The sequence below is a fragment of the Periplaneta americana genome, chromosome 1 (assembly GCF_040183065.1).
Source record: "Periplaneta americana isolate PAMFEO1 chromosome 1, P.americana_PAMFEO1_priV1, whole genome shotgun sequence".
Classification (NCBI taxonomy): Eukaryota; Metazoa; Arthropoda; class Insecta; order Blattodea; family Blattidae; genus Periplaneta; species Periplaneta americana.
In genome coordinates this window covers 64,784,321-64,812,192 of record NC_091117.1, presented here as the reverse complement: position 1 = coordinate 64,812,192, position 27,872 = coordinate 64,784,321, and the positions used below count along the sequence as shown (strand labels likewise).

Sequence of the window (27,872 nt, the reverse complement as noted above, 5' to 3'; positions counted from 1 at the left end):
TACATTCAGTACATCTGATATCATGGTTTAAAGTTTTTTGTGGTCAAGTTTACGGTATATTAAAAGCCCAAGCACATAAATTGTAAACTTTATTTATTTCAAAGTATACAGAACTTGTTAGCAATTGTCAGTTTACAGTCAAGTTCAGATTTTGGAAACTTCCTCTGCAAGAATTAGACTAGTTCTGTACAATATGAAGAACCCTCAAATCGACTTGTGTATTAGTGAACAACAATACAAATCATCAATAAATACATAAAATTACTAAGATTAAGAACTTATTTTGTACGATGTACAAATATTATGGTAGTCTACATTCATACTACAATGTTTATTCATACACTAAATTCCCCAGCTTCAGCAAAGCAAGTTATTCTTGTGCGCGAATCTATACTTAGGCCTAAGTCAGATATGCAAATAGTTAAAATTTGCTTTCACAAAGATACCTCAAAATTAAAAAAATGACATGAAGTTCAAATATTCAACATTATAATTAAGCGTTAGGCATTTATATTCAAACAATGGAATGAATTTTATAGAACACTTTCTAAACTGAACATTTGATCAAAGTAGTCTTCCAGTCCAACTTGATATTCTGAGAAATAGTTCTGTATGAATTCAAGCATCCTGCACAATTTGAAGTGCCAAATTTTTACTTACTTTGGCTGATGAAACAAGTAAAAATACCTATTATTAGCAATTAATGTATTAAATCAAGTATACCAAATTATTTTGTGTAATCTACAAAATGTTTCCATTTTGATTCCTCGTATGCTAAATCTATCGACTTGACAGAAGAATAATTTTGAAATACATTCAAGTCGAAATTGCATTAACTTACTATGGAGTGGAATTCACACATTCTAGTTCACAACTTAAGTTGGCATGTAACTGATTATGAACAACACCTTATTAATTAAATTGCAAATATAACTAGAATAACCTTGTGTCCAATCAAATTAAGTCCATAAAATAACATAGGTTTGTTTCCATACTAAGCCAGTCCAACATTTGAGCACGTAACGCTACATAAAATTACAGACGTGAAAGCAATGTAGGAATATTCGAAACAATATTGAAATGAAAGCTATATCTATTATGTTCATATTGGTTTCTCAAACTTGAGGAGCGTTGTAATTGGACTGTACAGCAAGAATTCTACAATACAGAATGCAGTGTGAATTCTGGACGAAAATGGAAACGAAAATAATGATGACAAAATTTCGTGCTTAGAAGTTTTATCGTTAATTATATAGTGTGGCAACACTGTCCTTCAAATGTTACTCCTGTGATCATAGTTCAAGTCATCTGTACTCTGGTTTAAAATTAATGTTCATATCTAAAACTACTTCCCTTGTATTTTAATTTATTTATTAAAGTGTATTTAATTACCATAATGTACGAATTATTTGTGTGTTGCATTATGTTCCTTCATAACATCGTAATAAATGTTTGTTTATAAATTTATCATTTAATTGTTTGCTAGTTACAACAATACACGCAAATATTACATTACAGTAGATTACCAAAACATTCAGTGTCATGCAGTGTTAACTCATTGTGCAATTAAAAGTTCTTCGGACGAAATTTTGTAGTCTTCATTTTCATTCAAAATTCATACAATGTAGCCCATGAGCAAGAATTTCGGAATACCTGTACAATCAAATGTGTTTATACTTATTTGCAGAAGTATTTTATATAAACTATTTCTAAGATTAAAAATGCATATGTTGATATAAATTGAAATAACAGTATAATATACTGTAAATTGAGTCAGTTGTTAATCCTGTTTAGAAAGTGAAGTCATTTTACCATCAGTTATATAAGAATTTATGAGAATGTCTATGCATTATTAAGTATACTTCTAAGACTACAAAAGTGAAAAATATATATCGAGGGCACCATATTAGAAATGCGTATCAATAAATGTTGGATAATTGAAATATTTTACTGCAACCTGTTTACGTTTTAAAACAATCGTCTGAGAATTACAATGGACATGAGAAAGAATAAAAGAATGTACCTTGTTATATAGACAAGGATAGGAAATATGATTCCATATTTAAATGGTTCTAATGTAAACTTGCAGATTTGTTGTTACGTCTTGGCATGATGACCTCGATATGGTTTTCATGATAAAAAAACCCAACATTGTTTATCATAACATCTTGGAAATTGTCAATGAACCTTATTCAGTGGTAACTTTGAGACCAGAATGTCTTATTTTCTTTCGGAAAGCTTGTAGTTCATCAGGATCCATGTCCAACATTTCTATGGTAGACAGTCTAGTAGAAACTTCAAGCAGTAGATTCACAGTTTGCGTATTTAGTTTTCCACAGCCTAGAACTTTGAGCTTTTCCAGGTTTTTGAACCCACCCGATATCAAAATGTCACGTAGAAATGCATCGTTTATTCCTGCAATATTTGAGGCACTGAATTCATTGAGGTTACTGTAGAATTTTATATAGTGAATGTAATCTTCGTTCTTGCTATTGCGACATAATTTTAACACTTGCAAAGACAAGAAATGAGGATGCACTTCACGGAACCTCTTGTCTTCCATCAATAAATCGCACCTTGAGAGAACCATTTCTTTCAGTCTAGTACAATGAGTTATCAAATCAGACACTTTCAAGCCAGTAATTTGTTTCATGGTCACGTGCTCCAGTCTTGCACCCAAAGTCTTAATCACAGTTCCTATCTTACTTTCTTCGTACAAGTATCGTGCCAACTTCAAGCTTACCAGATTGAAGAAGCGAGAGATCTCTGACAAGTCAGGAGAGTCTCTTCGGATGAAAGTTACAAGTAAATTAGAACTACGGTCCCTCTTACGCTCCACAGGCTGCATTTCACTTTCGAAATGCTTCATTTTATGACGTTTTTCGTCTGGGTATTTGTTTAGTATCTTATCAACCGACGTACTCCAGCAGATGTTCTCGAGGGTTTGGGTTGACGCTAAGAGGCGTCTGTAACCCTTGCGGGTCATTTTAGTCTCTGACACGTCCAGAAATATCATGTGTTGAAATGTTTCCAATTTAGAAACTGACAGATCATCGATGCGTGAGTGAGGAATCTTGAGAATTCTCAAGAGAAGGCAGTGATGGCTCATACTCTCAATGACGACGTTGGTGCAGTGCACAGGGTAGCAGAACTCTCGCAGTAGTGGCACTTCGTGAATATGTCGCTCTACAAGCCAAGCCAAGGAGTCTCCATCGCCTGGCAGTGCCAAAAAGGTGATGTTAGACACAGCCGAGACATTATTAATCGCCATCAAGCGCACGTGGTGACTCTTCAGAATATCTACGTTATAGGTCGTGACACAGGGGTACAAGATGGTCCTGAAGATGCGGTCGAAGACGTTTTCATTTCTATTGATAACATCCGGATTCAGTTCTATAGCGTGACTTCTGAAGACCAGGTCGTATTTCCTCATTGAAAGAGGCACTATGTCGGCCAGCAAGGTGTTGGGCAGTGCGTCCAGGTACGTGTGCATGATTTCACATTCCCTCTGTAGTTCTTCTATCATCTCAGACGATGGTTCTCCTGCGCCTATATCCTCCAGAACGCTCTTGATCCAAGCTTCAACTGCATTATGGACCAAGTTATCTAGGCCTTCAATTGTACATAATTTAAGGCGTTCAGGCCGCTGGTATGGTCGTATAATAAGGCTGAAAATAATGGACATATATTTGTTAGCACACATTTTACATGAAGAAAATAACATAACTGTATGCGAAGGACAAACTAGTAATAGAATATTCAAATGAAATGCAGTTTTGATATCTTCCACTGCTGGTGATGAGTATGGATGTTCACGACGCATCAAAGGTTAGCTTTATGCTACTGTTAGGTGAACAAAAGGGAACTTTACGGGTATCATTCCAAAGTACTAAAGGTCACCCATAGACATTCAGTTTTGAGACATTTCAAGGCGCGTTGTTCCCATAACGTCATTATCAGACTGAAGATGGAACGATTTATCCACACACATTCAATCCAAAACCGTCGTTCATCTGTCATACTAAAGCGAACCCGGCAGTGTAGAGTGATAATCATGATGTAGAGAATGCGTGCAGATGTGGTTTAGAGAGAGGAAGAGCAACAATAGTGTCATATGGAGTAAATAGTGACTGTAAAACAGGGATGAATTTTCCCCACAATCTGCTACATGAGATTAAAGCCAGAGCCAAGGACGAACTTCAAGAACTAGGTACATTCATATGAGCTTACAAGAAAACATTCTCATGGAGGCAGATAAAAAATGTTTTTCTTTCACCATGTTAATAATTTAAAAAAATTTCTTATACAAATTTTATCTACTCTAATGCAATTACGAGGCCCGTCCAGAAAGTAAGTTTGCATTGAGTCGTTTATAGAAAGAAAGCACGATTTAATGGAAAGATTTATTGGAGCAGCTGCAGCAACTATTGAGCTATTTTTCAACATATTCCCCACCAGAATTGACACGTTTGTCATATCGTGGGATCAACAGAAAGGTGCAGACGGGTGCCACGCATTTGTTCTGATCCCAGGTGGCAGACTTCTACGACACCGAGATACAAAAATTGATCCCACAGCAAGAGAAATGTCTCAGCTTCGTTGGGAAGTATGTTGAAAAATAGTTCAACAATATTGCTATCTGTTCCAGTAAATCTTTCCATGAAATTGTGTTTAATTTCTATAAAGGGCTCCAGGTATATTTACATTCTGAACGGACCTCGTAATTGTGCTCGAGTGGCCAAAGTTTGTATATGCACTTGTTCTGACATTATTAACATGGTGAAAGAAGAAAAAATCTTTTTATCTGTCCCCATGAGAATGTTTGCTTGTCAGATTCATTCCAAAGGCTTCTTGGAATAGTATTCCCGGCAACGGCCAAAAAGGGCACTTGCATGAGGAAGTCAATCTGGCCTGAGGAAAGGTTCATAGCGACACTTCGCTATCTGACTGGGAGACCGTTAGGCCGGCATCATACTGCATCGGACAGGATGGTTTTGTCTCTGACCGCTCGATATGACTCTGGTTACACGTACTCTTATGAAGCTGCAGCATACTGTACTGCATCAGACGAATGTTTTGTGATTTAATGTCCGATACAGTATGTTGCAGCCTCAGACAAGAACGCATATAAGCACTGTCACATCTAACGGTCCGAGAAAAACCGACCTGTCCGAAACATGTCCGATTGAATAAGCTGTCGATCTTAGAAGATTTGAAATTTACAACTGTAATCTCGGCAAAATCCTTGGGAAACACCATCCCTGAAACCAGTGACGCCATCTTATTCCACTACTTTCGGAAGACGCCTCTGATACTGTTAACTTTGCATCGTATAAATATCTGGCTTGAAGTAAAGTCTAGGTGAACTTATGCAACCTCACATAGCCCGCTTTTTTTATTTTCTTACATCATTCCTCAGTCTTCGCTTTTAATAAACTACCGGGTTCATTTTTTCCTTTCCTGACCTCTTCATTATGACCTGAACGAGAGAACGGACGAGAGATGACACTAATAGGTGTTGCAAAAAACAACATTCCGGAAACGCGGAAGGCTGGGATCGTTCCACAAAATCTATTTTCCATCGCACCTGGCGCGATTCGGTGTAAAATATAAAACAGGTTGGATCCGTCAATCTGGGTACGCGGTGTTCCTTGGACTGCGTTGTCATGGATTGAAGGCTCTACACACACTCAGTTTCTAATCAGTTCGTCGGAATGATGTGCCGGGAGGAAGGAAAAACCGACGGAAAACTATGTCTATGGGGGCCTTAAAACCAGTTTCATTGACAAAACAATCTTTTCGCCTTATTTTTAAAGATTAACAAAAGAACGTTAAACACTGAAAGATTGGATAGTACCTTATAATTTTGTACAGCTGTAAAAAAAAAAAAAGTGGCCATACTCGTGAACAGCGAATATTTTCTAAGTCCACTTCGGATATCAGTGATATTACATTATGTAGATGCTTATAGAAGCAGTTTCGAAACTAAGATGTTTCAGCAGGAGTCACATCTCTGAGTCTCTTAGAGCAGCGGTAGTGTGTTCGCTTAATGATTCGAAGGTTGTGAGTTGTCAAGTTGTTATTCAAGTTGTCAATTTATTTTGTTATCGTTCTTTAGCGATATAAGTAATATAAATTTAATGTTAGATTTTAAACAATACAGTTGCATAATATTAGTGTTAGTTTTTTTCTTCCTATAGTATTACTTCATACTATCTTTTAACACAAAATGAAAAGGAATAACAAGAATTTGAACCTGAGACGTTGACATCTAAATTCCGACGTTCTTCCGACTGAGCTACGGGGCCGCAAGTAAAGAAACATATGCGGAAAAATTGGCCTAATCATCCTCCAAGACGTCCTGATTTGTGGAAGCTCGTTCAGGATGCCTGGAATGCCGTGACTAAGAACTGAAAAGAAGTCGATTCCATGCCCACTCGACTAAGATGTGATCGATATGGGAGGAAGATGGACTTAATATTAAATCGTGACTTTTTGTTTTGTTTTTTTGAACTTTTAATTGTTTAAATTTTCTAAGACAGACGCCAGTAAGTTTGTTTTGTTTATGCCACGAAATATATTTTTGTTGAGAATATAATCTTTCTTTCTTTCCATTTGCAGCCATAATGTCAAACAATAACGATAACAAGTCATGGCATAATATATTCTTGAACCTGGTGTTAATCACTAAAACAGTCATGAGCAATTATATTTTCTCTCTCTCTCTCTCTCTCTCGTAAAAACAAATAAAAGTATGAAAAGCAATAGGTTGTATACGAACGCACGACCTCACGAATACGAGCCCGAAACGCTACCATTACGCTACAATAGTAACACACAGAATACTTTAATTAAATTATAACTGTAGATATCAGGGAACGTGGTCCAATAAGTAACAACGCTTGTCTCCGAATTGTAGCAGAGATACTCGAAGAGAACTTAGTTCCTAGAGAGCGGCCACTTTTTCTTTTGAGAGCTGTACTCTGAAAGGTCGCATTTATAAGAAGTATTCTACAAAAAAAAATCGAAATCGACCTATGAGACAATAGAAATAGTACTTGGGATATTAGTAGTAGTATGGAAGCCCTGATGCTGTCGTTCATATGAAGGCAAGGTCTGTGTAGTACCTGTGTCGCGAGGCAATGACTAGCAAGTACGCAGTCTGACATCCAACATAGCAGTGTACTGTAGCTAGAGAGTTATAGATTTAACTTTATAATTGTTCGCGTGGTTGAACCTTTGGCCATATTCTCATATACACGAGCAAATAGTAACTTGAATTAAATTATGTTAATTTTTAAAAATTTCGAGTTACTATTGGAAATATTGCTTACTTATTAGTTATTTCTTTTTGCGTTTCGAAAAGAGAGGGTTACATCGATGCACAATTACTAAAATAACTGCAAGTTATTAATTTTTTCTAGTTACCGTAGTAAATTAATAGAAAATTATTTTACTTTGTACAGTACTTAAAATAATTTTGAACTTTTGAAGTAACTTCACACAGCTAAATGTATTGAAAATTACATTATTTTTTTTAAAGAAAGTGTCTATTTTATTTATATAATTATTAAATATATTTTCGTTGAGCACAGGAGACATATGAAAAATATAACACATTAAATATGTTCAGCCATAGAATAATAATGATTACCACTAGTGTATAATCTAACAATTTCTCCTGAACTACATGTCATCCTAGCGTGTATTCTTATGGGCAATAGTTTAAATCACTTGTTCCGAACATAAAAAGCAAGTCCATTAAACATATTACGGATTAAAAACATACTACTGTATATAGAATAAAGCAACAACAGTTTTATTTGCTGTGCAAGTTTCAATAAAAATGTTTGTGCTTTCATCACTACATGAACAATTCAGTTTTTTTCTGTTTATGTTCGGTGAGACAGTAGTTTGTATAGACAACCAGAAGGGCTGGAAGGACAGAGTAAAAAAAAATAAAGAAGGGATAGGACAGGTTCTAAGAAAGACGAACCTGTGTCGGTAGGCTTTATATTATATTTGTGTACTTATTGTAAATATACCGTTATGACTTGTCCATGGTTCAACTACAGTGGAACGACTTCTAGCTTTCCGTTCTTCCATTACAGACAATTAATACAGGAATTCACTGCGTTTCAAAGAATAGAGATACAAGGGAACGGTCAACACAAAGATTGAGCAAGACCTTCAAATGTTGCACACTGATAAGTCTTAGTATAAGATGTGCCAAAAAAGTTGCGAAAGTAATATGCAAGGGAATAAAATGACGTTTCTGAATATCGCTGTGAATCTAGTAGTTTCCGAACTTTTTGAGTAGTGTGTGACGGAAATGAGGGAGAAACAAGGCTGTAACTTAACGTTTGTGTACAACAGAGTTAAATAGGGTCTATTATTACGAACAAAATATTAACTGATTTCATGAAATTAAACTCTTAGCACATTAAATTGGAAAGGTATGTTTAATGGTCTCGCCTGTATAATACGATTGGATGTAAAAATTAAATCATTCATAACAATTTTATAAGTATAAAAGTACAAAATTCAAATTTAAGTCAAATTGACTCTTAGATCTCATAAGAGAAACTAGAACGGGTCTAATTTCTCATGTGAATATACATGAAAATCATTCCTGTAATTAACTTCAACTACAACGTGCGCCAGATCTCTGCATTCTTTTTCTGTTCACCAGTTTCTTTCGAGCCATTCATAACGCACCCAAACTTCCGAGCATCCAACCGCCAAAAGATCAAAACAACCTACGCTCCAAAGAACACGTTAAAAGGAATATCCGCTGAATTCTTTATAATCTGAATCACTACCGTTAATAATCAACAAAAATCACCAAAATCCCAAAACGAAAAATCTCGTCGGCAACGCAATTCGTAAAATTTCAACCACCGGAACTGATTATCTCAAATTGTCAATACATTAAATGATGCTACTTTTCTTTTAATCAATTACGAAACTGCAAACTTAATAAACTCTTCTCTGCAGAACACTTAAAATTAAATGTGCGGAAGGTAACTCTGTGCAGTCTGTGGTCAAATATCTCCAGCACAAGCGTGAAATGACAGCTTTTAATAAAAATTGATAAGTCTGTTTAATTCTTGTGTGTAATAATTATTACAACTCTGAATTAATATTTAAAAGATATGCATAGGCCCACTGAATTTTGTCATTTTTGTCTTACTTGTGTATAATGTACTGATGCCATTCAATTTTTGGTATCGCGTATGAACTATCGTGTATTTTAAGTTTAATGATTTTAATTTTTATTTCTAACCATAACTTCAAGTTTGACAGTAAGATTTCGTTCACATTATATGCAATACTTCCTATCAGATTCCCTTAAATTCCATATATATTTTCTAGAATTTATTTATATAGCCTACATACTTCACGTCCTGCTTACGTCAGTTACTTCTTTGAGTCACAATATTTTCAGTTATATACTAGCGAAAAAATTTACCTATTTCATTTCAACGTACTTATGTAACTAAAGTACACTTTGTAAAAATCACAGTAGGCAATAAAATATTTAAAAAAAACCAATAGGTTATTCTTACTCGTCCTCTCGTGATGCCTCCATCCTATGTCGTAAACTACTACTGAGTGGAAGTGAGCTGCGAATCCGTATGTACGAATTTGAATAATTCTCGTCGCAACGATGATAGAAAGGTTTAGGGTGCTTTCTATAACATCTCTTGATTCAATAGCTGCTTTACCAGAGAGAAACGTAGAGAGATGGCGTTTTGCAGACTGACGTTCAAAGATACTTAACCCCTACTAATCGATAATTTGTTCGTGTAAGTGTCGCTTCTTTAGTTATTACCAGGGAACGGATTTATATGGACTAAAAATATATGAAATATGTAAATATATATGTAGTTATTTTTACCAAAATATGGAATTAAATATGGATTTTTACCAAAATATGGAATTAAATATGGACTTAAAATTATAAAAAAATGACTATGTACGTTAAATATTGGTACATTTTAATCAAACTAAACAAAAAATATAATGGACGTACCTTATCTTCCAATGTAGTTTCAACAAAACACAATTTTTATTGTCTGTTACCATAACAATAGGTTACAAACATTTCTTTCAAGTGCTGAAAAGTGAATCTTCTTCTATTGTCTCTGAGGATAGATTTATACTGACTAAAAGAGCGTTCGACGTCACAAGAAGTAACTGGTACATAATTCAATTTCACAATGTCTGCTGGGGATAAGTCCAAGTTAATCTTCACTGTTGATTCACCACTCATCACAGCAACAACCTTTTGTAGTTCTTCATATCCAGGGTTTTTTGAAAGTACAGTGTCCACCTTAGCTCTTACTGCATCTGCAACTTTACCTCTACCACGATTCAGTTGTTCCACAGTACTATTTATAATTTCAAAACTTTCAGATAGTGAAAGGTGCCTATTTTGGAGACTTTTGAGCGTTTTTATGATGCATGAAAATGTATGCTGAATGTGAGCTAAGTCATTCTTCACACTTATGTCACAGGTAACTGTTTTCGCAGTATCAATTGAGACTGCATCTTCAGAGTCCAATGCAAGGAGAACATTGTTAATAGAGTCTATATGTTCGGCATAATATTCAACTGCTTCTAGCCATGTACCCCATCTAGTTAAAATTGGCTTTGGTGGCAATGGAATTTCAGGGTACATTTCTTTCAACACGTTAACTCTACTGGGAGCTTTGAGAAATACTTTTTTCACTGATGAAATCAACAAATCTACTTTAGGGAAATTGTCTCTGACCACTTCTGCCACACGATGAAATGCATGCGCCACACAAGTAAAATGAGTCAATTTAGGATATACAACAGATAATGCTTGTCCAGCTTTGACCATATAAGGGGCAGCATCGCTAATAAAGAATAACACATTATCGTACATAATACCCTTTGGCCACAGGATACCCATAGCTTCGTTGAACAGTTTAACTATAGTTTTGTTATTGCACTTTTCTAGAACATCACAATGTAAAAGAATTCGTTCAGAATATTGTTCACTTAACAAACCGATAACTACATTACCAACAAGTCTACCTTCTTTGTCGGGAGTCTCATCAATGGAAACCCAAATTGAACTATCTTTAATTTCATCTCTTATCTTCTGTATTGTCTCATCGTAGATGGATGGAGCATACGTCTTCCTAAGTGTTGACTCATCCGGGATTGTATGTTGAGTATATTTTTCAAGGAATTCCCTGAAGACCTTATTCTTTAGTTTGTAGAGAGGAATATCAGCAGAGATGAGAGAACGGCACAGGTCGATGTTAAACTCAGATCTTACATTCGATGTTGTTGGTTGTGTTAAAAACAATTGTCTCTGCTTGGAATTTAGTTGTTTGTTGGCCTGATGTTTACTAGTTGTAATGTGTTGTTGCACCAGGAACTTTTGTGTAGATGATACTGCACACTGACACAAATTACAAAATAATATTTTATTGTCAGTTGATAAACCATCTTCTTTAAATTCTGAAATGTAACTTGTTAGTTTTGATTTTAAATTGACTGAATGACGTACTTTTGGCATATTTACCGTCTTTATAGTATGATTTACAAAACTGAACCTATGTGTACTCTGACTGGCATTTAACTGTTGAGCTGCACAACTGAAGTCTGTTAAAAATTTTAAATTAAATTAATACAGTTTTGTAACTTACTTTCCCATTGTTGATAGGACTGCTAATTTTCAAATAACTCTGATGTTAAAGGGATTACTGAACATGTGTTTAAATCTCTATTGTTGAAATGTATTTTTAAAAGTTAATGGACTTTTGTTTTGTTTTATTGTTAAACCTAATATAATATGGACTGTTTTATATGAAATATGGAAAATATATGGAAATTAACGAAAATATGTACTAAACTCTAAAATATGGAAAAATATGGAAAATAAAAGTAGGATTTTTCAACCCTACACATTGTGAAACATAAAGATAATGCAAAATATAAATTATATTAGCTTTATAAGTAAATATGTATTTACATATAAATCCTTTCCCTGGTTATTACTTCTATGAATAGGTGGCAAAGATAACAGTCGGTATCACGAATAGTACACTGACGTTCAAAGATATCTGACCCTACTAATCGATAGTGATCGATAATTTGTTGGTGTAAGTATGGTTTCCATGAATAGATGGCGAAGGTAATAGTCACTGTTGCCAATCGTAGATAAATATACCCGTGTTATAAAGTTCATTTTTTCATCCCACTCTACTGATTGTAAAGCAACACCGAGTTTATGTGGAAACAGCTGATATTGTCTATTAAAAGAATAATTATAATTTATACTTAATCTACATAATTATTTTCCCTGACACATTTTAACGGCTGCCAATAATGGTGCCACCTATTGAGAACTAGCGAAACTCTTTCAAAATTTGTCAATTTTTCATACCTTTGGCTCTGACTTATCTCGTGGCTAGAAAGTTTGCTTACACGATCTTAAGATTGTAGGCCGAATACCTTTGAACGTCAGTGTCGTATAATTCAAAACTTCACCCCCCTCTAATGATTGCAAAAAGCATTAGGTTTAGCGGGAATCCGCTGATACTGTAAATTATGAGAATAATTTATACTTCATCTACATCACTATTTTACCCAATACTTTTTTATTCGTATCAATAATAGTCACCTAGCGGGACTATTTCAAAGTTTGTTAATTTTTTTATATTTTGGTTGTAATATACCGTGGTTAGAAACATTGTGTACATGATTAGAAAACGTATGAATAGAATAAATAATTTTCTTTTTCGTACACACATGTTGAACGATATCTGATCCTACTAATCGATAGTGATCGATAATTTGTTGGCGTAAGTGTGGCTTCTTTAGTTATTAGGCCTACTTCTATAAATAGATGGCGAAGATAATAGTCAGTGCTGCCAATAGTACATAAATATACCCGGATTATAGAATTCAATTTTTCATATCACTCTACTAATTGTAAAACAACACAGGGTTCAGCTGGAAACCGCTGATATTGTCAGTTATGAAAATAATTTATGCTTAATCTACATAATCGTTTTCCCTGACACTTTTTAAATGCCCTTTAATGGTGTCATTGAGAATTAGCGGAACTTCTTCAAAGTTTGTCAATTTTTTTTACATTTTTGGTTCTGACTGATCCCGTGGTTGGAAAGTTCGCTTACACGATCATAAAATCGTAGGGCAGATATCTCTGAACGTCAGTGTACTTTAGTTTATTTTCCGCTCTCGTATTTACTCACACAATTAAACATTGTATATTATTGTACAACATAGCAGATACATGTAAATACGAATTTGATCCAATTTGATAAATAGATTGCCGTTTCTTCAGAGTTTAGATTCCGATAATAGTTTAATGGGTTAGGTACAGCTTACAGCAGTAAAATTTTTGGAAATATTCAATATCTTTTTCCTCCATTACTGTATCTTGTACAATAATGAAAATTGGTATATATATATAAAACACTGCCCTTCTGCTATATAAAAAATATTTTTACGATTAAAAAAAAAAATTTTTTTTTTTTTTTTCAAAATTCAAAATGTGCAGTTCACTGTGCAGTAATTCATAAACTCGTTAACTTTTTAATGTTCTCACTCTTTTATTTTATTTCTGAAACTATGTTTACAATATTATGCTCTTTCAACTACATTCCTTAATAAATAATATATTTTTATTTTGTGTTAGAAGAAAATACTGATATTCGACTATTTTGTAAAATGAATTTATTTTTATCAGTCAATCTATCAAAGGTAGAGAAGTGATCTTGCATCATATTGTAGATATGACATGCATAAATGCACACAAAAACTTTCATCACAGAATGTTGGATAGTTTTTGAGTTATGAGGGAAAACGCTTCATCACTGCACAACGAATTGAATTTAAAAAAAAATGTAAATAATTTTTTAAATCGTAAAAATATTTTTTTCATATAGCAGAAGGACAGAGTTTTACACATACTAATTTCCATTATTGTAAAAGATACAGTAATGGAGGGGGAAAAAAAAGTTGAATATTTCCAAAATTTTACTGCTGTAAGCTGTAGCTAACCCCCTAACTCTTGCATTGAGGCACATAGAAAAAATCACTGCCACAAAAAATATTGGTGTCAGTTACGATGTTAATAGCAGTGTTTTATTTAACGACGTTTTCAGCTGGAAAACTTATTCAGTGTCAAAATTTAACGTGAGCGAGAAATGGTCGAAAAATTATATCTGAAACTTCTGCTCAAGAACAGAGTTATTTTACGTGCAATATAATGTAGGAATTATTGAAGATTCTATCGCCCTTTAAAATCTGCCCTCTGCGGGATTTAAAACTGCTGACTGCATGGCAGTCTGTGGTGTACATATTGAAAAATTTGTATTTACTTTTATACTCCAGTTGATTAATGATTTTTATCCAATAGCATTTCTTTATTTACTGGACCTACCTTTTCGGACGAGTCTCGTATTTCTCGATCACCTAGACTAACAGCAATTTTCAATCTGCATTTTTAGTTGAAAGTTGATGCATTAATAATTCATCTTCTACGAGTGCTCTGATTGGTTTCCCATGTAATATTTTTAATCTGAACACACTCTTTCGTTCGATACCATTGCAAATTCAAAGGATTGTGCAAATTTCAGAAATCTAGCATTCTCGGAAAACTAAGTCCTCTATTTTTCAACGTTGGAAATATGCATGCAGAGAAATTCTTGCGAGGTAATTCTGGAGGACGACCACTCCAAGATTTTCGAACTTTTTTTTTTCACAAATGACAATTTTATGCTCTATTTTCAAAAGGTAATACCAGAAAATTTCGGAAACACACGATCTGGACTGTAAACTAAACTTAAATCGAGTTAGGACTGTGGAACGAGGGGACAGTAGGGAAGGAAAAACAGTATATAATCTGAGGAAATAATGTATTAATGTGGTGAAATAATAGCAGGGTTAGTTATATAATGTACAAATTGATTTAAACGGATGCACTTTGACAAGGTTATCGAATTGTTTTGTTTGAGACCAAGATATAAATCAAGTGAAACCAAAATTCTAGGGTACTAGCGCTAATGTCATTGTGTTAAAAATGTTTCGACGGTAAATTTAATAACATGTTTCTCCTGAAATAATCAACAAGGGTTAGGCCTTCTATAATTAATAAGTTTAAAGGTATTAATGTTATGTACAGAGGAAATTACTTCGCTAGTTGCGAGAAAGGTGGGTTTGAAGTGGAATGAGAAAATTAATATAAATAGCTATTAGTGTATCTGTGCTTTTTTTTTTTGTCTTTTAGTAGGTTATTTTATGACGCTTTATCAACACCTCAGATTATTTAGCGTCTGAATGAGATGAAGGTGATAATGCCGGTAACATGAGTCCTAGATCCAGCACCAAAAGTTACCCAGCATTTGCTCATATTGGGTTGAGGGAAACCCCCCGAAAAAATCTCAACCAGGTAACTTGTCCCAACCGGGAATCGAACCCGGGCTACCTGGTTTCGTGGCAAGACGCGCTAACCGTTATTCAACAGGTGTGGACTAGGCATAGCTGTAAATAAGGGACATGAATTAGTTTAATAAAGTGTGATAAATTAGAAGGAGGTATAAGTGAAAGTGAAAGAACATGAAAGACATAGTTAATAGCAGGTATTAAGGTCACGATTCTTCTGTGTTTTAAGGCGTAAATAGTGTAAGCAAGGGGATGCTGACCCGAATACAGAAATGTGAAGGATCAGTGGGACTGAATATATTGAGAGAAATATACAGAGTGTTAAAAAGTACCCAATATTTTAGGAGGTGATAGTATGCATTAAAGAAGGGCTGGACACATTACGTGATTCTGAGAAATGAGCACTGTGTGCTTTAAAGAGCGGTTCTTCCGAGCTCTGTGAGGTATGCATACTGTACGTCATTCAGTGTCGGTGCAGTGGTAGCTCCGCAGTGTGATGGCGAACTTTGAAGGCGGAGCTTCCGCTCACACATTAAAGCGACCCGCTACTCCCAATGCTTTTTCGTAGAGAGCAGTGGATTACCAAAGCGTTTAATTTTGTCATAAAACACTCCAACTGATTAAGAAGTTCAATATCCAACGGCATTCTTTACAACATGCTACTGAATACGACAAATATGTTGGTAATGAACGCTATAAATTAATACAAAAAACTTAAAGAAAATATTCCTCAGGTACATTATATTAGAGTATCTATTTGATATTTATATTGCATTATAGGTTCTTATATATTTAGTAATATATAATTTTTAAATTATACAAGTATTATGTTATATCATACTATAGAATATTACAGTTCATGTTATATCATATCATATCATATATCATATATCATATATCATATCATGTCGCGTCGCGTGACGTCACGTCACATATATCATATATCATATCATATCTTAACAGGATGACAATAATGCATTTAGTGAATGGGCTATGAGAATTAGTTACAAAATTTGCCACGAAATTGCAAAGGAATTGAAAACATTCAACGAAAGTGAATTCATCAAGCGATGTTTAATTATATTTGCAGAAGAACTCTGTCCACAGCAAGTAGGGGAAGTGGAAGCCATATGCCTGTCTCGTAGAACCGTGGTGAGGAGATTGCAGTATGTGCGTATGGGTTATGTAAATAAGCCTAATGATTTGTGTGTGTGCATATAGCGAAGTTTATTCCATTAAATTAATAAGAGTGTTATAAAGTCTGTACTGTAAAATGGATTGATGTAATATCCTTATAAACTATTATGTACTGACAGACTGAATGAATAGAACAACCGTGGCTCTTGTTATATTAATGCAGGGAAGGTAGCTGTAATGCGAGTCCGCCACTGCGTGAGCGTTCAGCTCTGGCTTGCCTTGCGGAGCGAGAGCAGCTCTGGCCGACTAAATGGAGCCGCTCTCATGCCCGGCCCTGCATTAAAGCAAGAAAATAATGCCTAATAAACATGGGTCCTACAACACGTACTTTCAGAGATCTGAACACTTGTTCATAGGAGGTGCTCGATATAACGTCCATTCATGGCAATGCATGTCTCTGCCCTACAATACAGCAGACTAGCGGATAATCATACCGTAGTCGACATCCCTGGCATGGAATAATGATACATCGCAAGGAATACTGAAAAGAAAAGATTGGTTGCGGATACGAGCGGGATTCAGCAGAGATGTTGTTGTGAATTTTCGTAATCAGCATGTGTGGGCTGATGAAAATCCCCATGCACTTGAAGAAACAAGGCATCAACACCGATTCTCAATCAACTTATGGGCAGGCGTTCTTGCTGATAGATTAATAGGGCCATACGTGCTACCACAGAGATTAACTGGGGATCGTTATCAGAACTTTCTTATTAACGTTTTAAAACAAAATAATTTCAAAGAGTGTGCGATTCCTTTCGCCGAGGGGCAGAAGAATGCATTGTCATGAATGAACGTCACATTAAGCACCTCCTATGAACAAGTGTTCAGATCTCAGAAAGTATGTGTTTTATATATATATAAATATATTTATTTTTGTTGGATTATTTTACGCCGCTGTATCAACATCTCAGGTTATTTAGCGTCTGAATGATATGAAGGTGATAATGCCGGTGAAATGAGTCCGGGGTCCATCACCGATAGTTACTCAGTATTTACTCATATTGCTGGTTGAAGGAAAACCCGGGAAAAACCTCAACCAGGTAACTTGCCCCTACCGGGATTTGAACCCGGGCCACCTGGTTTCGCGGCCAGAAGCGCTGACCGTTACTCCATAGGTGTGGACGTATGTGTTGTAGGGCCCATGTTTATGGACATTATTTCCATGTTTTGATGGATACTATGTTGAATATTTTTAACACCCTGTATATATATCAACTAACCTAACCTTAACTAACCCAAGCAAGACTAAGCTAAATTAACCTAAGCTAAGATACACAACATTACTCTACCGTCGAAAACTACGTAAAAGTTTCAAAATCTAAAACAAGTAAAACCATAGTCCGCACGTAACAATACACGCATATAAATTAAGGGAATTTAATATAGAATGATTATACATGCTCAGAACGTCTAAAATTTATGAAGAGGTTTCCCTCAGGGTTACACCAACGTATAGAATATGTCACCCAGATTCAGGAATGAAAGTACAGTTGTGTTGGTTTGAGTGTTTAATTTTTATTTCAGTTTACAAATGGAGAATGTGGATCTGTAACAAAAGAAGTAACAATTAATAAATGGTATGCTATATGTTTTCTCTTCACATGAAACTATTTTCCGAATTTAGTCCCGGCTCATAAATTTTCCATTATGGTTCACTCAAGGTGTAATATTATAGAACTTTGTGGTAAGGGTTTAATACATGACCAGCTGAAATGGAAACATAATGACGTAGAAATTCTCAGCATATTAAGAAAACGAAAAGGAAGAATTGACTTCACAAAATAAAACAATTCTCTTTTATTTTATTTCGTACAAAATCAAGAAATTACCATTGAATCATTATAAAAGACACAAATTGAAACATCACACTTATCTTATTTTGCCTATAGAGCATTTTTATTTGATTATGATATTATATAATCCTCTCAAACACCGTGTTGTATTTCGAAATATTTTGTGATCAATTTTATATCAAGGGTTATTTCTTAGCGATAAAGGGGACAGAAATATTATGCGATACTATCAGAAAATTGTTCTAAATTAAGGCCAAGTATGTAATTTCAACAATAATGATTAGTACCCGGTTGTTACAGAAATTTCATTTATGGAATTAACAGCTACGGAATTCAAATAGAAATTTCGTGAATATAAAGTTTCGTAGCATTGATCAGAGACTGAAATTTCGAGAATTTCTGTAAAAGAAAAATGTATCTTGTATTTAAAGATGAATTGTACAAAACAGTCTTCTAGTCCGTCAAAAGAGTGATTTTGTCCTAATGTTGCTTGGTATTGGCCCATTATTTTCTTTGCCGAGATATTTTAAAATCAAGAGTTGAAGTCATAAGCACAAAATGAAATTTGTCTTTTCCAAAGTAACATACTACGTTTTAATTTTCAGAAGTAAAAGTACTGTTGCTGTGAATTATGCTAGTATTATCGACACATTTTAATGTTTACTCGTAAATACTAGTTACCAATTAGGACTTCTACCTCAGTGGGATTCTCCTAGTGTATTTAAGTACAGTATACTGTTTGTACTTTCTGGTATTTTAGTTATTGTAATAAGAACATTATGCTGGATGGTGGATGGTCGAAATCTAAAAAAAAAAAAAATAAAAATAAATAAATAAAAAAAAATAACAATAGGCATAATTACATACAGCGTATTTCGAATCCCAGCGCTGAGCAATCAGATGGCATTACGGTGTTCCGAATTTCTAAGATGACGTCATTGATGCTCCAGCGCTGTAACAGAGCTTCTAACAGCGTACAGAGGTGGTGGTAGTGTCCTTCAGCCACCATCAGTGAATCTTATTGGTTCTTGTAAAGGACGCGAATTGGCAGACGAATGATATAGTGCACTGTCATATCATCTGGGTTTGTTTTGCTGTGTTGCTTATAATGAGCACAATGTAAAAAAAATGTAAGTTATATTTATGTTAATGGCTTATGAACGAACATGCCAACAGACCAGTTATTACTAATACATCATGAAATGAATAATTATTTATGCTCTCTTTTCTTTGAGCGAGATTTTGCTGTGTTGCTTATAATGAGCACAATGTAAAAAAAATGTAAGTTATATTTATGTTAATGGCTTATGAACGAACATGCCAACAGACCAGTTATTACTAATACATCATGAAATGAATAATTATTTATGCTCTCTTTTCTTTGAGCGAGATTTTGCTGTGTTGCTTATAATGAGCACAATGTAAAAAAAATGTAAGTTATATTTATGTTAATGGCTTATGAACGAACATGCCAACAGACCAGTTATTACTAATACATCATGAAATGAATAATTATTTATGCTCTCTTTTCTTTGAGCGAGATGACAGTATGAAAATTTCGCAAAATCTTGCTAGATAGCACATAAACAGCTCGTACAGCCGCAATGATTGCCATTGAACCTTACAGCAGTTTTGTTCCTTTTTCGCTGTAGCGTGACGTTATTGATGTCCACCGGTCCGGTGAGATTCGGAATACAAGTTGAATAATTTCAAGGAAAAAATTCTTCCGGGGCCGGGCATCGAACCCGGGACCTTTGGTTAAACGCACCAACGCTCCACTAACTGAGCCACCCGGGAACTCTACCAGACCTCTATATCCGCAGACCTCAAAGTGGATCGGTTTCTGGTAGAGTTCCTGGGTAGCTCAGTTGGTGGAGCGTTGGTGCGTTTAACCAAAGGTCCCGGGTTCGATGCCCGACCCCGGAACAATTTTTCCCTCGAAATTATTCAAATCAACTTTACAGGGAGTTACGCCTGAAAGCTTGATTTGCATAATACACGTCACTGTCCGTTAACAGAAAACCACAATTTAAGTCACACAGAGTTAGTGTGCACTCAATGTTTGTTGCTTGACGGTTGTCAGCTCACTTTGACGTCTGTAGATATAGAGGAAAAATTGGATCGGTGTCTGGTAGAGTTCTCGGGTAGCTCAGTTGGTGCGTTTAACCAAAGGTCCCGGGTTCGATGCCCGGTCCCGGAACAATTTTTCCCTCGAAATTATTCAAATCAACTTTACAGGGAGTTACGCCTGAAAGCTTGATTTGCAAAATACAAAGTTCTTAATTACAGAGAGATTACTGGTACATTTAAGAAAATAATCAGAGTGAAAGGAACAATATTTCAATTTGATTTACTTTTCCAATTTTATTGTAACATTCATGAAACCTAATTTGTTTCGCGATGAAAGTCAAGATTCTGTCTAGTGGAACATAATCTCATTTACTGCGGTCCTTGGAACGTAAACTGTCTTTTACGCCTTCAAAAAATACAGAATACCATACTCTACAGAACAGTTTCTAGTATTGCCTCAATATCAGTGGGTTCACATCCTTTGTTAGAAGAATGTACGAAGTTACTGAAAAGGACAGTGTTAATAACAGACTGTCAGCATCGAATTTTGGGATTTTTCTTGCAATGTCAACAACTCCGTACAACTCAGGTCTCTATTTTCTATCAGCGTTAGCCTTGGACATGTTTGCATCAACAATTTCATCGTCTCTGTTTTCACAATATTACAATTTTCAAAATTTAAAGACTCAATATGCTTAAAACCTCCATGTTGCAAAATATTTTCTATTAACTTGTCATCTAAGTAAAATTCATATGAACCTTTGAACCTTTTTAAGACTCTGTAGAATTTTAGGTGGCTGATGTAATGTTCACTATAAACGTTGCAATGCAACTCCAGTTTCTCTAAGGATTCGAAATGTTGTGCCAACCCTTCAAGATGTATCCCTGAGTCTAAGAATTCACAATAATAGAAAGACATTTCTTTTATACTTGAACAGTGCGTTATTATTTCTCTGACATTCAATTCCTTGACATAGGACATGCATATAGATTGCAATTGATGTCCCATCGTCGGTAAAACATCGCTCATATTACATTTCTTATAGTTAGAACCCAATAACTTGATTCTCACCAGAAAACGGAGACTTGAAATTGATGAAAGATCACATTCTTTTGTCTCCAGGCACAGTGAGGTGATATTCTTGCAGTTGTCACTTAGATTATTCAAGCATTTGATCGTCCCTCGAAAACTGGTTATTTTATTAAGAACTTCAACCGGAACGGACCTAAAAATTCCATCAGCTCTCTCTTTCCAATGTATATTTTGTATATAAGACAAGTGACGAAGTAGGTTGATATAACCTTCAATATTGATGTTAGACAGTGATATATCGAGGAAAGTTAAATTCCTCAACCTCAACAAAAACTTAACACATGTATTTGTTATGAGATTAGAACCCAAATAAAGTTTCCTCATTCGTGGGCAATGCAAAGACAAGCTGTAAACCACATCTTCCGTGCAGTTCTTGCTGAAGTGAAGCTCTTCCAAGTGGGTGAGGACATGGATGTTGGCTGCAATCACAGCCGCGTATTCTACTACCAAACTAGGCAGTATCAAACAAGTGACGTTTGAAATTCTTTGAAAGCTGAACACTACTACCGCTCGCCCAATCATAGTCTTTATATTCGAAAAATTGTAAGTTCTTACACAAGGAAATAAGACTGTGTTGAAGATGTGCTGAAAAGTCGAGCGATGACTCGCTAATATGGTTGTGTCTATCGACCGTTGACTCTCAACCATTAAATCGAAGCTGTCTATACATTCGTGTACTATTTCTTTAATTACTTCCTCTGGTGTGCCTGCGAAATACTCGTGGACTTGTTTGCACTCTGTCTCAATGTGCTGAATTTCTTCTCGAGGCAGACCTCCGCCGAGGACTCCGTGCCGAAAAATGTTTTGGACCCAGACTTCGAGCTCATCAATTATCATGTACATCACCCTCTTCTTTGCAGCACATTTCAGAGAGTGAGGACGTTTGTATGCAGGCACTGCCGGTCTGAAATAGTACACATGAGATTTAAGAATCTAAGAGATACAAATTGTAATATTTTTCATTAGGATTTCAGTGTCTCGAGCAATAATTGAAAATTAAACTTGTCAGAACTAAAATTAAAACAGAACTATACTCAACTCAAGTACCAAAATTATCTTAAAATCGTATTTGAAATCCTAAGAATAGAACTAGAACCCTAGGCCTATTAAAATATCCGGTTTTTCTACAGCACTCTAACAAAATTGTAAATATTCCTCTCCATTAGGTATACCTGGTAAGGTTTATCTTGTCTCAGTAGTAATAAAACCAAGTCCCTTCAAATGAGGGTGGAGATTTTAGGAGGGTTGTAAATTTTCAGGATTCCTTTCAAAACCTTGTTATTGTGCAGGCTACCGGAACTCAGTTTCTTGAAAGACAAGCTCAGTGACGGAACTACACAGTACGAATAGAGATATTTTGTTATTTTATTTTGTGCTACAGAATGTATCAACTAGTCCCTTCCGCCACTGGATGGATGGACGGCATCTCTCCACTCCCCGATCGCTATAATAATACAGACGAAGTAAGACATATCTCTTTTCTCTCTCTTTTCACAGTGAGACAAGATACATCACACAGACTTTAGCTATGAAGTTATTCCAAATTATTTCGTGAAGCTTTGAATGTCAGGAGTTTAAAATAGCTCTCCTGAAAAAATAGTAAAATGGACTTGGAACAGTCTGGTTCTGGGCCCATCTATGTGGCTGCGACATTGACTCGGCATGCAGAGCGCTTACCGAGTTGATGTCGTACCGATGCTCTATCGACCCTCAGGTAGTGGCCTTAATGTCAAAACTGCACTCATAGGTTAGAGGAATAGAGACTGACACTGACACATTTGTATGCACGAAAAAGAATTACTAGGCTTTCTCGTGCAAAATGCTGTTTACTAGCTATAAATTGGCAACGTGTTCTCGGAGACAGTAAAGCAGAACTTATCTTCCCCTGTCACTTAAGTAATATATCACTGAAACTCTAATAGATCTAATTATTACAGACAATCCTGACAGAATTGTAACATCAGGGCAGTTGCCTGTTCCTGGAATTTCCGCGCACGACTTAATATTCGCAGAGTATTCTTTCCAGTGCCCGAAAGCTGCAGCGAAATTCATTACATACAGAGATCTAAAACATGTCGACGACAATCAATTAACTTCCGACGCTATGGAATTGCCATGGCATACAATATTTAACTTAGTCACTGTTGAAAAACTGACAGCCTTTAATAACATGATGATACAATTGTTTAATAAATATGCACCATTAAGGAAAAGACGTGCCACTCATCGTCCTGCTCCATGGATGACTGATAGCATACGTAACCTCATGGCGTCACGTGATGCTGCCTACAGGAAGTATAGACACGATAAATCTGAGGAAAATTTTTACAACAATAAAAAAAATTAGGAACAGAACAACGCAAAACATTAGAAATGCCAAACGCCGTCATGCTCTCAATCTTGTCGACCCTTCCATTACCCCACGGTATCTTTGGAAGAATTTACGTGACATTGGAATAGGAAGTAAAACTACAGAAACTGAAATCTCAAACATATCACTTGATAAACTTAATCAGTTTTTTACTTCACCACCCACCTCACAACCTGACAAACAACAAAAACTTAACACCATTAATACTCTCTTAGCCATTCCTCTTCCTGCTCGCGAAAAGTTTTTCTTCCCTAATATTACAGACACTGAATTTAGGCAGGCTTTTAAAAACACTAGATCTACAGCGCAAGGCTCTGATAACATAAACATTGTTTTTATTAATAAATTAATCGATATCGTGCTTCCTGTGATAACACATATTTTTAATTCCTCCATCATTACTTCTACCTACCCAAATCTTTGGAAAACGGCTCTAGTGCATCCAATACCTAAAGTAAACACACCTACATCTCCTAAAGACTATCGGCCAATCTGCATTCTTCCCGTTCTATCAAAGGCTCTTGAACGTATTCTCCATAAGCAATTAAGCAAATATCTGATTGAATTTAATATTATCGACCCCTTCCAATCTGGATTCAGAAGCGGGCATAGCACTTCCACTGCTTTATTGAATTTAACTGAAGATATACGAGAGGCTGTGGATAAACGACTAGCAACAATATGAATTTTATTAGATTATAGCAAAGCATTTGACTCTGTTGACATGGAGCTACTATTAACTAAACTTCGAGTGTTAAATTTTTCTGACAGCGTTGTCACCTGGATGCACTCCTACCTCACTGGCCGCCAGCAGCGTGTTGTCTTTAATAATCGGTTCTCCTCCTGGCAGAAAGTAGAGTCAGGATTTCCCCAGGGTTCGGTATTGAGTCCATTGCTTTTCTGTCTCTATATTAACGATATCGCCAAGTCATTTAAATATTGCAGATATCATATTTATGCAGATGACGTTCAATTGTACATTTCCGCCAGTCCTGATAGACTAGGGCCTAAGTGACTGTATTAATAGACTCAATAAAGATCTCGAATCCGTTTCATCTTGGTCTCAACAATTCGGACTTAACTTAAATATAGATAAATCACAGGCTATCTTATTTTCGAATAAAAGATTAATCCCCGATATTAATAAGTTCAACCTTCCTCCCGTGACTCTGAATAAAGCGATCATTCCATTCAGTTCAGCTGTAAAAAAAACCTGGGAGTTCATTTTGAATCTAACCTTACCTGGGACACGCATATCAAACACACATGCAAGAAAGTATTTTCCACTCTTCACTCATTAAAAAGATTGTACCACTATCCAGCTAAATTAAAGCAGATGCTTGTACAGACTCTTACTATGCCTCATTTCGATTATTGTGACGCATTATTCAGTGATCTCGGGGTGGATTTATCCCAGAAACTGCAACGTGTTCATAATGCGTGTGTTCGTTTCATTTGTAATGTCCGCTACTACGATCACATTTCGCCTTCTTTCGATAAATTATTGTGGCTCAGGTTAAATGAGAGGAGAAAGTTACATTCCCTTTCTCTCTTATACCGAACTTTGCACACCTCTACTCCCTCTTACTTATCTGTCCGATTCCACAGTCTTTCTCGGTATCATAACTTAAATACTCGGTCACAATATGGTAACACGCTAGAAATACCACTGCACACATCATCTCTTTATTCTTCGTCTTTCACTGTTGCTACTTCTCGTCACTGGAATTCTCTGCCGCCTGAAGTCAAGGGCTGCCGAACTTTAATTTCCTTTATATGTAAATTAGAAAAGTATCTTATGATGAGTTGCCAGACCTAACGTGTTGCAAATGTGTTCCACTGTATTTAGGGCTATTATTTTTTTTCTTATTTTTATTATCTAAATCGTGTTTATTTATCACTTAACGCCAATATGTATCCCACTGTGTTGTTGTTTTTTATTATTAATCTGTTTTTTTGAGTACATTTTATTCAGTTGTCGGCTTCTGATTTAATTATGTAAGTCCTACTTAATTGTAATCTAATATTAATATGTATACCAATGTGTTTATTTTTATTTTTACTGTGTACATTTTTCTTTTTTATTGAATTATCGGCTTCTGTTTTTATGTGATTCGCATTTGATTCTAACAAATTAATATGTATTTCACTATGTTTATTTTTATTTTATGAGGTAAATTTTATGTAACTACCTCTTTTGATCTCATTATGTAAGCAGTATGTAATTACTTAATTCTGATCAAGTTTTATGTTCAAATGTGTGAGCAAGTTTTAATCCTGGTTGAGTGTAAGAGAAGGCCTTAACTCTGCCAGGTTAAATAAAGCCATTATTATTATTATTATTATTATTATTATTATTATTATTATTATTATTATTATATCAGTTTGTGGATCAGAAATCAGTTCCTACGTGTTAAATTTTGACCTCTATAACTATTAAACTACATTCAATTCTTTCTTATACTCGTATCCTAAATAGTAGGGGAGTGCGGCTACCGCCGAACAGAACTTCTTCTGTTGGTATTTTGATGTTATACAGTCGAAGCTAGTGAGTGAAATTACATTGTTGATAAACTTTCTGCAAGAAAATATTCCGAAATCAGGAACTAACCGAACGAGAGCGTGGCGTCGAAGAAAACGTGGAAATGAACCGCCGAAAATTGAATCAAAAACGAAAAATAGTAGAATAGAAATAGTGCGAGAATGTAGGGCAAAAGAAATTGAGTTTTCTAACCTCACTTCTACAATTCAGTTACAAAGCAAAAATGATTTAGCGAGTGTTTCTACATCGCCAACAATCAAGGAACAATTGAGTACAATGCCTGATGCAACTGGTGTCACTGATTTAGAATTAAATCGTAGATCATCATGTATAAATATTTCAAATCGAATAAAAATATTTGAAAATTTATTAATAGACAGTCAGTTTGGTTTTGCATGGTTCATTTGTTATATCTTTGTCACAAACACATCCAAAAATCAGTCGCTGTTTTTTCAAATAGGAGATCGATAACGTGATATATGACGTAATGCAGGATGGCAATACTTCAAAATATGAATTTAATCGGGGGCTATTACCCCCGACATGCCCAGTATCACAGCTTTTCTTTGTCCAACCCTACACCATTTCACTGGTCTTCTTTCCTCATATTTTCCTCTACTTCTCTCTTCTCCCTCTATTTACTTTGCTCTACTAATTACTTTACCCTTAAATATGCTGTAATTCGATCCTAGGACATTTCGTTTAGTGAGTCACTATCATAGCCATTACGCTACCAATTCGTTGATAAATCCTAAAAAATTTGTACGTACGCACATTTAACATCAAGTACTTTCAAAGGTATTAAACATAGATTTTATTATATAATAAAACACTGAATTCATTAGTTTGAATTTAACCTTATTAATTAGTTAATATCGCAAATATATCAGGAATTAATTAACTTAATTTTGTATGCACAAAGAACTGATATGATAAATATCCAAATGATGGCGTTATTACATTTATCCACTATCAATTATGATACTATACATTCTTCTTCTTCTTCTTCTTCTTCTTCTTTGGCACTACGGCCCTTGTAGTCTAGCCTTGGCCTCCCTTAGGATTTTGGTCCATTCCTGTCCAACCAGAGCCTTCTGCCTCCATCTTCTCACGCCTAGAGTCCTTAAATCTTCCTCCACTCCATCCAACCATCTTAGTTTCTGTCTGTCAATATTGCGCCTGCCTTCTGGTTTTGTGTTTAGAATCTTTTTTGGTATTCTCTGATCATTCATCCTGATTACATGTCCTAACCATTCCACCTACGGGCTTTGATTTCAGCAACAATATCTGGAGATTTATATTGAGTTTTCAGTTCTGTATTATATCTAATCCTCCAGTGCCCATTCTCATATT

General features: G+C 35.3%; 2 protein-coding genes across 3 annotated transcripts in view; one reads left to right on the top strand and one right to left on the bottom strand.

The window, feature by feature from the left end:
* IA-2 (tyrosine phosphatase IA-2) overlaps positions 1–27,872 on the top strand; it is an 842,823-nt gene that overhangs the window by 413,216 nt on the left and 401,735 nt on the right. The gene's annotated exons all lie outside the window — the stretch shown is intronic.
* On the bottom strand, positions 73–9,631 carry LOC138696428 (uncharacterized). Its single transcript, XM_069821397.1, has 2 exons — positions 9,570–9,631; positions 73–3,668 (listed from the first exon to the last, which is right to left on the bottom strand). The coding sequence occupies exons 1-2, from the start codon at positions 9,590–9,592 to the stop codon at positions 2,189–2,191; spliced, it is 1,503 nt and encodes a 500-aa protein (XP_069677498.1). The 5' UTR covers positions 9,593–9,631; the 3' UTR covers positions 73–2,188.

Bases quoted from the DNA above. Each gene is read 5' to 3' on its own strand.
- LOC138696428 (XM_069821397.1), bottom strand. From the start codon at position 9,592: ATGGAGGCATCACGAGAGGACGA. The intron at 3,669-9,569 runs GTAAGAATAACC...CATTATTTTCAG, and splicing joins GAGGCATCACGAGAGGACGA to CCTTATTATACGACCATACC.